The sequence below is a fragment of the Mytilus trossulus genome, chromosome 5, assembly GCF_036588685.1.
Source record: "Mytilus trossulus isolate FHL-02 chromosome 5, PNRI_Mtr1.1.1.hap1, whole genome shotgun sequence".
Lineage (NCBI taxonomy): Eukaryota > Metazoa > Mollusca > Bivalvia > Mytilida > Mytilidae > Mytilus > Mytilus trossulus.
Genome location: NC_086377.1, coordinates 347,589 through 366,257, shown reverse-complemented (window position 1 = coordinate 366,257; position 18,669 = coordinate 347,589). Strand labels below are relative to the sequence as shown.

At 31.1% G+C, this 18,669-nt stretch overlaps 1 protein-coding gene across 13 annotated transcripts in view; it reads right to left on the bottom strand.

The window, feature by feature from the left end:
* Nucleotides 1–503: 503 nt before the first annotated feature.
* The window catches only part of LOC134718429 (tight junction protein ZO-1-like), a 117,970-nt gene continuing 99,804 nt past the window's right edge, over nt 504–18,669 (bottom strand). For 11 of the 13 annotated variants that reach the window (XM_063580928.1, XM_063580933.1, XM_063580931.1 and 8 more), the window contains 6 exons: nt 16,708–16,851; nt 15,204–15,338; nt 8,307–8,518; nt 6,981–7,124; nt 5,077–5,396; nt 504–4,613 (listed from right to left, as the gene is read on the bottom strand). In XM_063580928.1, the coding sequence (XP_063436998.1) occupies nt 5,293–5,396; nt 6,981–7,124; nt 8,307–8,518; nt 15,204–15,338; nt 16,708–16,851 (739 nt within the window). In that variant the 3' untranslated portion in view covers nt 504–4,613; nt 5,077–5,292. The remainder of the gene's footprint in view (nt 4,614–5,076; nt 5,397–6,980; nt 7,125–8,306; nt 8,519–15,203; nt 15,339–16,707; nt 16,852–18,669) is intronic. The other 2 variants (XM_063580930.1, XM_063580935.1) reach the window with 1 other exon arrangement.

Here is an 18,669-nt window from a genome sequence, read left to right as displayed (position 1 = left end):
TTTTATTAATCATGATAATATGCAGTTAACAATGGTTTGGATAGGAATAATGAACGGTAGATGTACAAATCACACTTTAAAATAATAATACCAGTTAGTTATCCCAGAAAAACAGTCTAAAATGTATTACCAACAACTAATATAATATATATTGATGGCTAGCTATACTATTAACAGCTGACTATAATTTAACATTTAGCATACCTGCTAACTCTCTTGTTGGTGTTTTGAAGAAGAAAAAGTTAACAAATCATATACTTTAATTGACAATAGAATTATGTTGCCCCCCCCCCTCAGCTGTCATAGTTTTTATGCTTTTAAATGTGAAACGAAAACAAAATGAATACAAATGTTGTAATATTGTCAAAACTGAATCCAAATGAAATAATGCCATTTTTTTGGAAAAAATAATGCTTTATTTTCCTTTAAATGACAAAGTCGTTGAAAATCAGTCATTGCTCCCCTAAAATGCACTTGATTTTCCTTGGGTTTCTTGTCACATGTATTAATTGACTGAGTACCATAATGTTTGTATGTTCTGTATCTTCCTCCTTTAGTAGGAGCACCACCATGGGTTATGATGTAAAAAGGAAGACATTTAACACACTGTATAGGTACAGATTTAATGTCCAACCACAAAGAAGGTTAGCTGTAGGAAAATGATAAACTCTGGAGACAAGGGTACGTAATCGAAATCGTCTATTTATTCCCCCCCCCTTTTTTCAATGAAAATAAATATACTAACTGGTATCATAGTATAATGTGAAACAATAAAACTTTATCTTCTTTGTATAAACTCTATTTACAATGGTATATAACTAATATAATATCACTTAAATGTAAAACTTGTAAGAAATATAAACTTTTGTATAAAGCACAACCATGGTAACAACAGAATAACAACCAATCAAAATTCATTTTAGATTTTGTTCATAATGGCAGACATATGTTGCTAAGTAACACAATACAACCTAGAAATAATTACTGTGATAATAGAATGTGAACAAAACTAACGGTATCCTTAAATTAGTACTGTATTTTTTTTCTTCTAAGAAGAAATTATTTTGGCAATACATCGATAAATTCAGAGGAATCCAAATATCTGGCAAAAATTCAAAATAAAGAGGTAACATCCTTAAATCACTCATTTATTCATATATCTTGCTTAATATTATTATTTTAGCAACAAATAAAGATATTTTATAAAATGAATATTTGAACTTTTCAATAACACATTCAACAATTTATTATACAAAGATATTCCAGTAATAAAATTTTTGAAAATAAAAACAATTTTAAAAATTTACAATTTAAAATAATTGTATGTACACTGTATATATATCTACCATTCTTAATGCAAAGTTATAAACAGCAGTCTACATTAACATTTTGGCACAAACAAATAAATCACATTGTAAATTCACAAATTTCTGTGATGTTTTTATCAATGTTAAAATTGGAGCAGATTAGGTATTGCATTTTTTTTTCTTCAAATAACACTGTTGTACACTGTATATCAAGAAAACACAATAATTTATTCTTAATTTTTAAAGATAAAAAAAATTATCCCCTCCCCCCCCCCAAAAAAAATTGCACAAAAATAATTTCTGAATTAACAAATTTTTACATATCTCCCCACTTAACTCGAGTGATAGTGTTATGGATATTAACAATGTTTTACACAAGAACCTTTGTTTCTTGTATAAATAACATCTAGTCTAACATAAACAAATTACTGATCCGAATTGTTAACTGTGGCGGATTCCAGAACTTTTAATAAGGGGGCTGCTGACCTAAGGTAGTGCCTGCATCAATAAGGCTTCATTGATTCCCTATATAATCAACCAAATTTGTCTCACAAAAGGGGGACTGGGCCCCTCCTTGTTACCACCAATGGTTAAGCACTAAATGTGATCCTATATTTTATGAACTTAAATATTTATATTCCTATTTTAATAGTATACAGACAATTTTTATCTTTTACATATAAAAGAATAAATAAGTATCGTAATTTGAACTGTGAACTGTCTACATAATGCTCATTGTGTAAATATATTGGTGGATTGATATTCAATACTATTGCAGTGCTGGAACTATTTTTATTGTTTTACTCCATAAAAGGGGGTGTGCCTATATTGACAGAAATTCATTGGATACAGATACAGGTATGGGTAGAATGCTAACTAATAAGTAAAGAACATGTGTATATATGGAGAAATGAAGGGGGGGGGGGAGATTATGCATATTCTTATGTTAAGGGCTTTTCTTTAAAATGGAACAGAGAGGGTAGGAAAGGAGTTTCATAATTTTTTCCTGAACAAGATATTTTATTTCTGTTATTTTCCATTCATCAAGATTTTTTTTCTTTAAAAAAAAAGCAATTATTTTGATTTTCAACAACTAATGCTCAAGCACTAGGTGTAAATTGCAGGATAAAAACAATATGTACATTGTCAGAAAATAAAATGTTTATTTACTCGCTTCAAAACAGGAGAAAAGCTCAGTGAACCTTACTTTTTGTCCTGTTTCTTAAGTTTTTTTTTAATAAATTATGTATTTCCAACAATGTACACATTTTGTATATATTCTGTAAACCAAAAGAAAACCCTTGTCAAACTTCACTTTCTTCTACCCCTAATCTCATTTTAATGGAATTGCCCTGAAAGAGATAAATCATCTAGCTATGTGTTTAAATATACTGTTCATATAAACTATAAAACTGAATTACTAAATGAATTGCTGCAAAATATGTATTTGTTCTTTAACTGAGTATTGTTGCTTTGATAATGAGGGGAAATAACTCCCAACGTGAAAAAGGGAGATAACTCCCAAACTGAAAAAGGGAGATAACTCCCAAACTGAGAAAGGGAGATAACTCCCAAACTGAGAAAGGGAGATAACTCCCAAACTGAGAAGGGGAGATAACTCCCAACCCCTGAAATCGTTTTACAATGAGTCAATATAACAATGTATGTAAAGAGGGGAAGTGGTATAATAAAAAAAAACTCTGTGGACAATGATAGTCATATAAAAAAAATAAACAAATGTTAAACAAATTTCTTGATCAAACCTTTTTATAAACACAACCAAGAAATAAAATAATGAAAAACCAAACAGTCATCACAACCTCAAAAAAAATAACAATTCACTCACTAAAAGTAAGCTGTTTACAAATTGATATTCATTAAACACATCTTTAAACAATTATAATGTTGTATAAAATCTTTTGAACTTAAATCTTATTACATAATATTACATAATCATGATAATAGACAACTTTCAAGTTTTATGCTTTTCCGTAAAAAACTTTGGTTTTAGTGAACATCATTCGTGCATTTAGGGGCATCGTCACTTCCTTTCCATGTTGAGTGAATGGTTGGAGAACTATAAAGCTATATTGCACGAATTATTCTGCAAATTGAGTTCTCATAATTGTCTTTCAGCAGTGCTGAAGTGAACCCCCTCAATCTGTTAAATGACGTAATAAAGGCACGCATAATTGACGAGTTTTTTTCAGTGACAGACAAACTCGGAAGTGGTCTTTTAAGATTGTTGTTCTTATCTAATATCTGTTAAATAATCTTTGAGATAACTCAAACTTCATAACACCATAAACGTTGTTGAACTTAAATTTCATCAAAAATAAACACAATAAAAGTTGTTACTTAAATATCATTACAAAATAAACATGGTTGAACTTAAATATCGTTTCAAAATGAACGTTGCTGAACTTAAGTTTCATTACAAAATAAACATTGTTGAACTTAAATATCATTACAAAATAAACGTTGCTGCACTTCAATTTAATTTCACAATGAGCATTCATTACACAACAAACACAAGTGTAAGTTTACTTAAATTTCTTTAAAAAATAAACAATGTTGACTTCAAATTTCATTTACTTAACACTTTTCATCTGTTGAAAGTTAATAATAACATTTTGGCACTGTTGTTTGAAATGTGTATGTCATTATATAGGAAACAGGTATAAAACATAACATATAGATAATCCTTTAGGTTTACTTCTGCAAGGTCGGCACAACACAATAAGGGAAGAAAAAAACGATTTTTTTTTTAAACAAGGTTGATAAATTGTTAACACTTATTGAATATTTGTTACAATTAATACAGTTATGACATGTGAAATATAATCTCAAATAAACCCCTTGTAGCAATAAGATTCATTTGAAAACATAAACTGTTGTGACACGAAGATATTTTTAGCTAAAATTATTTGGTTATATTTGTATGATATCAATGAAGAAATCAATATACACAATTAAACATTGACTAGGATCTGGTTTGTTCCTTTCCAGCTGCCTGACATCTTATAACAGTCCCTTCCTTATACAACAAGTAGAGTGATCTCCCCTTTCTTACAAAACAATCATAGTGATCTCCCCTTACTCATAAAACAATCAGATTTGTTTATCAATTATCTCCCCTTCCACATACAACAATCATATTTATTTTATGAGAGTGATCACCCCTTACTCATTAAAAAATCTGATTTGTTTTAAAACAATCTCCCCTTCTTCATTCAACAATCAAATTTGATTGATAAGAATTGTCTCCCTTTCATCATATTACTTTATATGATTGCTCTCCCCTTCCTCATGGTTACAAGAGCGCAATTATTTGTTTACGTTTTACCGGCAAGTTTTTTACCCCAAGATGGTACTCAGAAAAGAATCTTATACGGCTTCTGATTGGTTGATACAGGATTGGAATTACATTTAATCGAAAGCTTATTCAATTAGGTTTAAAAATTGCCGAAAATCATATTCACATTTTACGAAGTGTAGAAAATATCTTCAATTTCTGCACGTCGGAGCCATTAAAAATATGCCTTTTTCATTAAGCGAAAAAAGTAGACGATTTTTTTCAACTGCATTTTAGGTCAATTTGAGCGGCATGACCCTATATTTTTTTTTGGTTGTAATGCAAAACTGGTATTTCTAGTAACAGGAACTGCCACCCGTTTTTCCCTAGTTTGTGTAGTCTTCGAGAAAAAAAATACGGAACACTAGTGGTATCCTATGGAAAATGCATTACGAATAATTGCGCTCTTGTAACCTCATACATTAATCAGATTAGTTTAAAAAGAGTTATCTTCCCATTCCTTGCATGAATCTGAATTTTTAAAAAGTTCAGGTTTCTCTGCCTCAATCTAAATGTTTTATATGAAAGGGACTGAGATATAAGCAGTTTGCATCATGATCTATTTATAGAAATCAGCTGTATTTTTCACTTATAACAAAGTGTCTGTTCCTCCATTAATGATTGTCTTGTTCAGAAATGATCTACTAGTACAGAGACTTTACTTTTACCGACCCGTCCTTGTGTTACTCCTTCTGTACCAGCCAAGTTCATATTCTGCCACTGTGTTGGCTGACCTGTAAAAAAATCAAAGAGCTTGTTAGCACTGTGTGCAAAGGTTTCATTCTTTTGTTGGCTTTAACTGTAAAAATAATCAAAGAGCTTGTTAGCACTGTGTTCAAAAGGTTTCATTCTTTTGTTTGTTTAACTGTAAAAAAAAAAATCAAAGAGCTTGTTAGCACTGTGAGCAAAGGTTACATTCTTTTGTTGGCAGACCTGTAAAAAAAACAAAGAGCTTGTTAGCACTGTGAACAAAGGTTTCATTCTTTTGTTGGCTGAACTTTAAAAAAATCAAAGAGCTTGTGAGTACTGTTGGCAAAGGTTTCGTTCTTTTGTTGGCTGAACTGTAAAAAAATCAAAGAGCTTGTTAGCACTGTGGGCAAAGGTTTCATTCTTTTGTTGTTTTTGTAAAAAAATGAAGAGCTTGTGAGCACTGTCGGCAAAGGTTTCATTCTTTTGTTGGCTGAACTGTAAAAAAAAATCAAAGAGCTTGTATGCAATGTGGGCTAAGATCGCAATTATATGTTGGCTGACCTGTAAACAAATCAAAGAGCTTGTTAGCACTGTGGGCAGAGATTGCAATAACTGGTTGGCTAACCTGTTAAAGTAATGACGTATACACAGTATTCGGGATGACAAGAAAGAAAGAAAATTTGTGTTTGTCTAATGCTTTCTAAATTTTTCATTTTAGGGCAAAACATCAACAAACATTTGTTAATTAAAAGACAACTATAAAATTGGTTATTTTTTTATGATTTAATTGATTTATTGGCTTTTTACATCACAGTTATATAATAAGCTGATCTATCAAATCTAAAATTGAAATGGGCGAATAAGTAAATAAATTTAAATAATTTATTTCTGACACTGTATTAAGAATTAGACATTTAATAACAGCTGATCTTCAACTTTTTTTCTTGAAATGACATTACAAAGATGATATGATGATTGAAAAGGTAATTCAATTGGAGAGAATTTACTTATTGAGACTAAAAGATGTGTTTATTACTCACAATTGCAGTGGTGACTACTCACTGAGTCAATATTGAGATAAGTGTTACATATATGGGAAACGTTACTTACATAAAGTGTCAGGAATTTGATGTTCAGTAGTTACCTTTGTAAATGTGGTTCATAAGTGTTTTTAGTTTTTTATAAAGATTAGACAGTAGATTTTTCCATTTAAATGGTTTCACACTAGTAATTTTTGGGGGCCTTTATAGCTTGCTGTTTGGTGTGAGCCAAGGCTCCATGTTGAAGACTGTATTTTGACCTATAATAGTTTTCTTTTACAAATTTTGGAAAGTTGTCTTATTAGAACTCACACCACATCTTCTTATTACTCACAATTGCAGCGGTGACTACTCACTGAGTCAATATTGAGATAAGTGTTACACATAATGGAAACGTTACTTACCTAAAGTATCAAATAGACTTATAGTGTGTCTTCTTTATTGTGATTTTTCACTATTGTTTCAGTTAAGGGTGAAGGTTGGCACCTTATATCTTATCAAAAGCAATTAACCAGTCATACGGATAGACTGAGGCACAATAGGGGAGAGGTTAACTCACTGAGGCACAGAATCGGGTTAATTACTAACCTGAAGGAGAATCACTGGACTTTAAAGCAAACGACCAACTCTCTGGATTGACTGAGGCACAATGGGGGAGCTGTAATTCAACTGGTAGTAGAAATTTCAAACCATGAGGTCCACACATCACAAGGGGAGATAATAAGGTCTCACCTGAAAGAATAAAATCAAACTAAACATGCATTCACAACTTTGTGTGCATAAATAGAAATTTTTGGCATATTTTGCAGATGCTGAAAATAAAATACTACAGTCCTTGGATGGTGTAAACTTCCCAAAACAACGTGTATGGTGTAATGGTGTATGGCATATGGTGCAATGGTGTAAGGTGTATGGTGTAAGGGGAATGGTGTAATGGTGTATGAGGAATGGTGTGATTGTGTAACGTGCGATCGGGAATGGTGTGAATGATTGTGTACGACCTTTCATTGGTTGCAAACGATTTTTTTTTTATTGATTTTTTTCGGATTGTAAGCATAAACATAATAAAAATCTTAATATTTAAAATTTAATTGCATTATGGGTAATTTCGGATCGTGAAGATAGAATGGGTAATGGTGTATGGTGTAAAGTGTAAGGTGTATGGTGCTAAGGTGTAACGTGTATGGTGTAATGGTACAAGGTGTATGGTGTAATGGGGTATGGTGTATGGTGTAATGGGGTATGGTGTTAGTGGGAAGTTTACACCATCCAAGGACTGTAAGCATAATGTTTATCACCTGTTTTTAATTTGGTGTCACCAAATTTTGTCAGTGACACTACCCAAATCATACTTGATTTGAGTTTTGTTATTAAAAGCATCATGTACAAGTTTCATAACATTCGGTTGAGGCAACCTTAAGTAAGAGAACAAAATCAAAAAATTTAGCAATTTTTTGCCATATTTTCATTTGTAAAGGGTCAGAACTGTAAAACATAAAAAAATGATGCCACTAAATTCGAACATGCTCTGTGTTTTGAAGTTTCAAGCATTGTGTATAAGATTCATAACATTTGATTGAGGCAAACTTTAGGAATGAAAATTTTAGAAATTTTTCCTTTTGTAAATGGACAAAACTCTAAATCATTAAAAGCCATGCCAACTTTATTCAAACTTGATCTGAATTTTTTAGTAAAAAGCATTGTGTTTAAGTTTCAAAAGGTTTAATTGAGGCAAATTTTACAAAGAGAACATTGTAAAGGGACAGAACTCTAATAAATTGATCAGTGTTTTGTGGTTATAAGCATTGTGTCCTAACATTTATATGCGTGGTTTGTCATTACAAAATTTAACAAATGATAATAAATCAATGATAAGTCTATGTTTTTTCTCCTTATTTTAGTGGAGTTACCTACCCTTTTCTTTATCTAATGGAGGAAGTATATTATTATCCCTGCAGACTTTGAAGTATATTTCCTGTTGTACTCCCTCTGGGATGGCACCGGCTGGAATGACGATACTGACCCCTGTCTCTGGAGATTCCAACACTCCTCCCTGATGGTCAAATGACCCCCTGGCCGTGGCAACCACTGTATGATTCTCATCCAGCTGATGGTCATTTTTAAATCTAAAAAAAATAATAATTAAAAACTGATCATTTTACTCTTTTTTTCTTATCACACTTTCACAATTATAAATATATTACATAAACAAGAAAATCATCCCCCCACCCCCTTTCTCTATCAATTCTTTGACCTCTACCAAATCTCAAATATCTGGAAATAAAAATGTCAATTAACACACAGGATACTGTTATTTCAGAGATTATTGTAAAGTTCTATTTTTAGAATAATAGAACTTTGTAATTATATCAATAATAATTACTGTTGTTGTTTTGTCCATTCTTCAAACTCACAATAAATTCTAAATTGAATAACAACTGTCCTATGCGAACACATTTGATACATTTAGACATTCTGATATCTAACAATAAAAAGATGAAATTTTTTTTTTTAATCATTGCAAGAATTTCTAAAAGATCTTAAAATAAAATAAAAAAAATATATATTTCTAGTGATATAAGATGGCCAGTATAGTGTGCTTACAAATTTAAGCATAATTTTTCAATACTTATATTACACACTAACCATTATTTCTTATGTCAATTGAATTCTAAGAATATACCTCTAGAACATGTATGTTTAAAAAGGATGGACACAAAGAAATGTCTTATCTACATAATAGTTTATGTTATCAGATCTTGACCACTTTTCCACATTTGTTTTTGTTAAAAATATAAAACTGGTCAGTGTAGGTCCATGTAATAATATTAAGAACCCATTACAGTGAAACCTTTCTAAACAGAAACCCTTCACAACATGACTTATGTTCAATATAAACTTCTTGGTTTCAACTGGTTAAAAGCTACCTGAAAATCAAGATACTATGTTTTGTATGTTGTGAAAGTGCTCTTGTATAACTAATTATCTTTTAATTGAATTCAGAGCAAATTTATTCCAGTCTAAGAATTATTAAAAACGTAGGATTTTTGTTGTTGTTGTAAAAACATAAAGATTATATATATGCGATCTGTTATCAGATAAAAAAGTTCATTGTAGACAGGTAACCAGTTCATTAAAAATTTGGTTTAGAAATTGTAAACTGTATTATAATGTTTAAAAAGCAACAATCACAATGAAATAATCACCATATCAGTAGAAACCATTTAACTTCAAGGGAGAGGTTATGTTTTATTTCCTAAACAAAATTTAGTTATATTCAAATTCTGGTATCTTTGAAAATATTGTGGTCAAACAGATGACAAAAAAATATATTCTGAAACCAGATTTTTCCTACGACTTATAATACAGGTAGTGTTAACTTTTTAAAAAAAACCAATTTGAATGATACCTATGAAAAACATTAAAAAAATTATTTCTCAGTCAGACAAAAAAAAAATCAATTCCCCCTCCTTGAAATTAAACAGTTTCTCCCATGTTGTTCTTTTATGAGGCCAACATCTATCACATCACTTTTTAAGCAAAACTCTTTTCCCAAGCTGTTATTTTTTCAAAAATCATTAAAATGAAAGAAGCAAACTGATTGGATGTTTTATGACTATACTGTAATACCAGATGTGAAAAAATAAACTCTGTTAAAGATATTAATACAATAGCATTATAAGGGAGCTACCATTTGATTTTTATGGGGGGGGGGCTTAAGGATGAAAAATGTTGTCCTGCATTTCTTTTTAGTTGTAATCTCTGTCCTGCCTTTTTATTTTTCACTCTATCCGGTCCTGATTTTTTTTTTTAGTTTATCCTGACTTTTACATAAATTGTCATCCTGACTAATTTTTTTTGCAAGTGTCTCATCCTGCCTTTTTTTTTACTCAAAACTTCTGTCCTGCCTATTTTTTTTCAAATTTCATCCTAGCCCCCCCTCCCCCCCCTAAAAATCAAATGGTAGCTCCCTAAGTTTGCAATTATCAAGTTTGTATTAAATCTGAAAAAGTGAATTCCAGTATTCTACAGTCAAACATGCTTTAGGTACAAAGTAAAAGGCAGTGAGTAAAAGAAAGGTTTAATGGAACTCTGTCTAAAGGGATCAAAATACATGATCATGGTGGGTCTCATTGAGGTCAAGGCGTAACACAGGATTGGCTGATTTCTTGCAAGCAAGACATGTGAAAGTCAAATAATTGTGTGTGAAAATGGGGAATGAAATTGGGCAATGTGAAATTACAACTGTTATTACTACAATGATAAGCGGGACAAAAGAATCTGACGAAGCAATAATCGGGATATGTACTGTAAACCAACTTAATTTCGCGAGCGATTTATTTACGCGAATTTCGCGATTAGAAAAATGATGCAAATTTAAATCGTCGCGAACATGTATAACTTGGATCTTACCTTATCTGAATAAGAATACCGCAAAATTAAATAGCCGCAAAGTTGACTAGATAGCGCTAAACGCGAAATAATGTATCCGCGAAAATAAGTTGGTTTACAGTAATCAAAACACCCAATGAGATCCCTAATAATAATTGATAGGACTTTCCTGACATGTAGGAAGTAGATTAACAAATATAACTTAGGGAAAGTTGATGGGTTTATCAAGAGTGTGTAATGGAAAGGAAAAGCGCTAATTCAAAATTATGAGAAGTGTATTTCTTAAGATCCCTAATAATAATTGATAGGACTTTCCTGACATGTAGGAAGTAGATTAACAAATATAACTTTGGAAAAGTTGATGGGTTTATCAAGAATGTGTAATGGAAAGGAAAAGCGCTAATTCAAAATTATGAGAAATGTATTTCCTGCTGTCCTGGATTCAAAGTCATAATCAAGGTAAATATAAAAATACTGTAAATTCAGAAATTATTGCGATGTTTTTATTATTGCAATTTTGAATTTTTTATTTCAGTTAAATAGGATTTTTCTCAATATTACAAAAATTAAAATTAGTCTAAAATGACAAAATAGCAATAATAAATGCAGGCAATAATTTCTGAATTAACAGTAAACAGACTCTAAAGAAGTGGAAAATATAGTTCAAAGGTATATTGGACAAAGGAGAGGGACAATAATAACTTGTAATGATGGAAACAATCGACTAAAAAAGGGGGATAGGACAGTTATGGATTAAAAAAGGTGGATGGGAAATTATAACTTGCTTTAGTGGATTGGACTATAAGACTTAGATATCTGTACCAAAATTGACATCAAAACTTAACTAGATGCTGTGCAGGGCACAGCTTTATACGACCGCAGAGGTCGAATCCTGAACAGTCGGGGCAAGTATGAACACAACATTCAAGCTTGATACAGCTCTGAATTTGGATTGTGATTAAATAGTTGACACAACATAGGTTTCTGACACAGAATGAATGTTGTCTAAGAACTTAAACTTAAAAACTTTAAAATTTTTAATTGGACATTTACCTATTATGGTCCAATATCAAAAATCTAAATACATGGTTAGATTCAGCATATATAAAAAAAACCTTATATTCAATTTTTGTTGAAATGTAAACAAAGTTTAATTTTGGACCCCGATTTTGACCAACTTGAAAACTGGGCCTATAATCAAAAATCTAAATACATGTTTAGATTCAGCATATCAAAGAACCCCAAGGATTCAATTTTTGTTGATATCAAACAAGGTTTAATTTTGGACCACGATTTGGACCAATTTGAAAACTGGCCCCATAAGCACAAATCTTAATACATGTTTAGATTCAGCATATCAAAGAACCCAAAGGATTCAATTTTTGTTAAAATCAAGCAAAGTTTAATTTTGGACCCCCGATTTGGACCAACTTGAAAACTGGGCACATAATCCAAAATCTGAGTACATGGTCCGAGTACACAGTTATTTCGTAGTGCATTTCTTTTAGACAATAAATGTAAATAAAAAAAATCCCACCTGCGCTTTCTCAATAACATTTTTACAGTGTGTTGTACTACTTTTGGGACAAATTATATCAAAATTATAGAAAACTTCATCAGCTCTAACTCAAAATATGGACAATTTTGTGTTAAGGGGGTCTTGAAATCTTTTGACAGCTTCCGAAGTGCTAATTTTTGACCTTTTTCAGCTGGACCTAATCACTACTTTACCTAAATATTTATGACCCAAATTTTTTTACAGTGTCATTTCACCCCCCAACTTGCTATATGAGGCATAAAACATGGAGAATTAAATTTGGAAGGGGTATAACAAAAATTGGCAAGTAACACACTGTCCACATTAAGGACTATATTCGTGAACAACGAAAATCAAAGGACGATAACTGTGTACTTGGACCTAATAGGATAGAAAAAGTTGACCAATCTTTATAAAACTTGGTATGACACAAGCCTAATGTATTATAAGACTGCTTACAAAGTTTCATAGCAATAGGATATATATTATAGACACTATGATTAATTCTATATTCAACTTTACGTGTTAAATTTGGACGTTAAAATTGAGAAATTTCAACTATCAACATTTGGGGCTTTTAAAATTAAAATGTTGCAAAAAAATACTTTTACAATGCCTTAATATATAATACATCATGTATTTAAAGCAATAGAGTACTCATTTTATATATCAGACTTAGCATAATTTTTCAAAAGTCAAATTTATATGAGCCTGTGCCTAAAAATGGAGGTTTTCCAATGAAGGGGAGCCTTACATGAAGATGTAATATTTTCCAGCAATTTTAAATTTGTGAAGCTTTTTGATTATAAATGATCCTTACATATGTACTTAATGTACTTTAAATGGAAAGAAAACTTACAAATAACATATCATATTAGTTTAAAAGGGTCTTAGGCCAAGTATGACTAAAAATAATTTAGGGTCAATTTAGGCTGTAGCACATATTTACATTTAAAAATGCATATTGAAGCTATAGGAAATAAAAAATTGTGTCTTTTCTATCATTTCTATACTCAAGTGACATGATACAATGAATCTGAGCACAAAAAGCCTCTTACATTCAACTTTTTGAGCAGACAGTATGGTCTGATACAAAGATTTTTCACTTTTTAGTGAAAAACTTGAATGCAATTTTAGTCTCAACAGGCTTATATTTGAACCACATGGTATCCTACAGAGATAAAGAAAGATATTATGTGAAATGAAACAGGTACAAAAGACATTGTTAAGTGCTTTTTATACAAATTTAGTGAGGTCTTTATTATGGACTTCAACTTTTATGTACCATGCTCCTCACATTTAACTTGATCCAAACAGGGCGTTAGATGAGGGTCATTTATACAACACACTTTGCTCATATTGTCTGAGATAATCTTCTTTTCTGTAAATTCAGAGTTCACAAATGAGTAATACAACTGGATTAAATCATAGAAACACCAAAATTGACACATACAAACAGGTCAGATAGAAAGTCAAAATGCCACTTATGCATCAAAATTGAAAAATCTATGAAATGCTTATTTTGACCATATAATGCCAAAATTGGTCATTTTTGCAGAAATTCTATCAAATAAAAGTTTAAATCCTTTAGTTTTATGCTATTTGACAAATTGACACCATCAAATCATTCAGGGAAGTTGCCAAAGTACAGATTCTATATTTCCTGATTTCACCTCTTAGGTCCGAGTACACAGTTATTTCGTAGTGCATTTCTTTTAGACAATAAATGTAAATAAAAAAAATCCCACCTGCGCTTTCTCAATAACATTTTTACAGTGTGTTGTACTACTTTTGGGACAAATTATATCAAAATTATAGAAAACTTCATCAGCTCTAACTCAAAATATGGACAATTTTGTGTTAAGGGGGTCTTGAAATCTTTTGACAGCTTCCGAAGTGCTAATTTTTTACCTTTTTCAGCTGGACCTAATCACTACTTTACCTAAATATTTATGACCCAAATTTTTTTACAGTGTCATTTCACCCCCCAACTTGCTATATGAGGCATAAAACATGGAGAATTAAATTTGGAAGGGGTATAACAAAAATTGGCAAGTAACACACTGTCCACATTAAGGACTATATTCGTGAACAACGAAAATCAAAGGACGATAACTGTGTACTCGGACCACATGTTTAGATTCAGCATATAAGGGAACCCCAAGAATTCATTTTTTTGTTAAAACCAAAGTTTAATTTTGGACCCTTTGGACCTTAATGTAGATCAATATGAAAACTGGACCAAAAAATAAGAATCTACATACACAGTTAGATTCGGCAAATCAAAGAACCCCAATTATTCAATTTTTGATGAAATCAAACTAAGTTTAATTTTGCTAAACTGTTGGGACCAAAACTCCCAAAATAAATCCCAAACTTCCTTTTATGGTCATAAACCTTGTGTTTAAATTTCATAGATTTCTATTAATTTATGCTAAAGTTATGGTGTGAAAACCAAGAAGAATGCTTACTGTTGGGACCAAAACTCCCAAAATCAATCCCAACCTTCCTTTTGTGTTCATAAACATTGTGTTTAAATTTTATTGATTTCTATTTACTTCAACTTAAGTTATAGTGCGAAAACCAATGTGTCTTAGGACGACGACAACGACGCCAACGCCATACCAATATACGACCGCATTTTTTGCGGTCATATAAAAAGCATTCATCATGAATTTGTTAATGATCTGAAATATTCTTTTTTTTTCTTCCAAAAGAAATTTTTGATATAAGATGAGTGCTTATTTTGGCAGAATACAATGTTACAAGCCAGCATCAAACATCTAAAATTAAAATCTCTGATTATTTCATCAAAAGCCAAACATTACATGCACAAACATTCTGCAACTCAGACATAACATCTTCAGTTGCTGGGTTCTTACCCACTGATAACAGTTTCAGACTGAGGCTCATTCTCAGGGGGAGGAGTTTCAGTCTTGTCACATGACTCAACAGGAAGTTGCAATGCATTTTGGTTAGTAGTAGTAGTGCCTTCACCCGAAGATATAGGTTCAGAGCTATACAGACAGAAAATACAGTATAAAACATTTAAAATAATTTATAGAACATGTCAGATGGAAATCTGTCCATTTAAAAATTTATTCTGCTAGTGTGTGTAAAATATAAAACTTTGACTTTACCAAGTGACCTGTAGATACAATGAAGCCATACAAACAAGTACATTGTATTTGAATAAAAAAAAATGTCACCAAAATTTGGATTCCATCCAACATTGTCCCTATAGAATGCAAAGTCAGAAAACAACTAAATCTACTAGCAAACCTATTCTTTTATCATTATTTTGCCAAAAATTAACACAATGATTACTGTCCCTAACAGATAGTGCTCCTTTAAAGGAGGGAATTCATTATACAGAGATGACATGCGTCTGAGGGTGTTTATACCATAGGCTTACTAAGGACTGTAAAAAATGTCCTTGACCTAAAACTTTGATCATTTTACCATAACAAAAGTTTCCATTTTTTTATTATCTTTCTTATTGTAAAACAAGACTTAACATTCAATTCTATGACAATATGGAATATATCTGTGATTAAACCGCTTTTTGGCGTATTTTTTCTTTGATCTTTTTTGTGATAATTTTTCATATTACGCTTCTTGCTCGACATGGAAAATTATCATCAGAAACTAAAAGCGCACATGATGTTGTTAATGTAAACATCAACAAAGTCAGAGGCAAAATAATGAATAAAATATTATCAAACTCTAGAAAGTTAAACTACCATCCTCAGACAAATAGATAAAGGAAGTATCCACAGACAAATAGATAAAGAAAGTAACTTCTCTGACTCTTAATATAGATAATTAGACATTCACTGAAAAAAGCCATTCCAAAGCAGTCATATCATAATTTAAACATTTTTCTTAATTTGGCCTACAATGAAGCAAGGTTTGAAATAAAAAGAAGAAATAAAGAAAACCTTGTATCCAAAATTACCTTGGCATTTTGGTTATAAATTTACTAAAACAGAATTAAAGAAAAATGTGGAAACTTTAACAAATATACACGCACAAGGAGCTACAATGATATTCACAGCCTTTCTTTATTTCAACTTTATTTTCTTTTAAAGTTTTTTTTGTTTTGCATTGTTAGATTGCTACCTAACTGAGCTTGACTAACATTTATACTAAGTCACAATTACAAAACTTGGAGTGTTTAACCTTTCACAAAACTTTGCATTGACATATATGTAATACATTTAAATTTCTTGCATTTGTACATTTTATAAAAAAATGTTTTCCTCAACATGAAGAAGGATCACCAATCATTAAAATGTATATTACTAACTATTTGTGTATTCCCTCCATAATGTAATTATATCATGTTTACATCTACATCTTTATTTGTATAGCCTGTTTATTTACCTGTAATTTTTCATGGGTCCGTTTGTTGAGACAACAGGACTATGGGGAGAGTCTGATTTACCAAACGTTGATAACTGTGGTTTTCTGTAAGCTTCAAAAGCACTACCTCTGTCATCGCTATCATTAGCATCTTGAGATCCTCCCCTATAAAGAAACATTTATGTACTCTTGAGATGCTCCCTCATAAAGAAACATTTATGTACTCTTGAGATGCTCCCTCATAAAGAATTATTTATATATTCGTGAGATGTTCCCTTATAAAGAAACATTTATGTACTCTTAACATGCTCCCCTTTAAAGTAACATTTAGAAACTCTTGAGATCTCCTTTATAAAGAAACATGTATGTTCTCTTGAGATCCTCCCCTATAAAGTAACATGTATCTAATCTTGAGATGCTCCCTCATAAAGAAACATTTATATACTCTTGAGATCTCCTTTATAAAGAAACATTTATATACTCTTGAGATCTCCTTTATAAAGAAACATGTATGTTCTCTTGAGATCCTCCCCTATAAAGTAACATTTATGTACTCTTTAGATCCTACCCCTATATCATGTATAAAGTAACATTCATAAACCCTTGAAATGCTCCCCTATAAAGTTACATTTTAATAAATAAAGACAATTATATACTCTTCAGATGCTACCCTGTAAAGTAACTGTTACATATATGCTTTTGTGATCTTCCCCATAAAGAAACATTTATATACTCTTCAGATGCTTCCCTATACAGTAATTGGTATATATACCCTTGAGATGCTCCCCTATTAAGTACTTGTAATATACTCTTGAGATGCTCCCCTATAAAGTAATTGGTATATACTCTTGCGATGCTCCCCTCTTAACTAATTGTAATATACTCTTCAGATGCTCCCCTATAAAGTTGAATGTATATACTCTTGAGATGCTCCCCTATAAAGTAACCTTTATATATTCATTGAGTTCCTCCCCAATAAAGTATCATTTCACTCCTTTTGAGATGCTTCCCTTTAAGTTAGTTTTAAACATGCTCTGAAAATACCAATTTTGACTTAATAACCAGATATGCTCTCTTCAAAATTGCCTGTGACTATAAAATAAATACCACAGAGACTCAAGATCAGTTATAAACATCAGCATCAGTAAATATGGAAATTTGGGCATGCATTTATTAATCCAAATGTTCAACAGACACAATTTTGTGTTTCTTTGTTACATTTGTTTGTTTCATAGTGATTAACACACTATTGTCTGTATAAACCATTTTTTGACATTTTAATCTATTATGTCTGTTTGTTCTGTTCACACAACGTTGTCAATATTAAGGAATTTTATGTGACTGTAACACAAGTGAGAGGTTTAGCTTGCTATAAAACCAGGTATGATTCATCATTTTCTATATCAGAAAATGCCAGTACCCAGTCAAGAATATGACAGTTGTTATCCATTCATTTGATGTGTTTAAGCTTTTGATTTTGTCATTTGAAAAAGAACTTTTTGTTTAGAATTTTCCTCAGACTTTGGTATTTTTGTGTTTTTACTTGTAGGATGAGTTTCACTGATAATGTACACAGACAGACAGACAGACCAGGGTGATTCCTATATACCCCAATTTATTTTTTTTGGTGTGTGAATTGATTTAACTACTGTTAATTCAGAAATTACTGCATGCATTCATTATTGCGATTTTGTCATTTGAGACAAAAAAATGTGATTTTATTTTTTGCAATATTGAGAAAAATCCTGTTTAAATCATATAAAGAATTTTAAAATGTGATATGAAATTATTGCGATCATAACCCTGTTTGATTTTTTCGCAATGATAAAAACAATGCAATAATTTCTGAATTTACGGTAGATTTGTAAGTGATTTTACTGTAATGTTTGTTGATATTTACTATAATATTCTATCTGTCTGATTACTGTACTGTTTAAATACAAAGGTTATGTCAATCTTTTACCTACACCTAGCACCATGCAG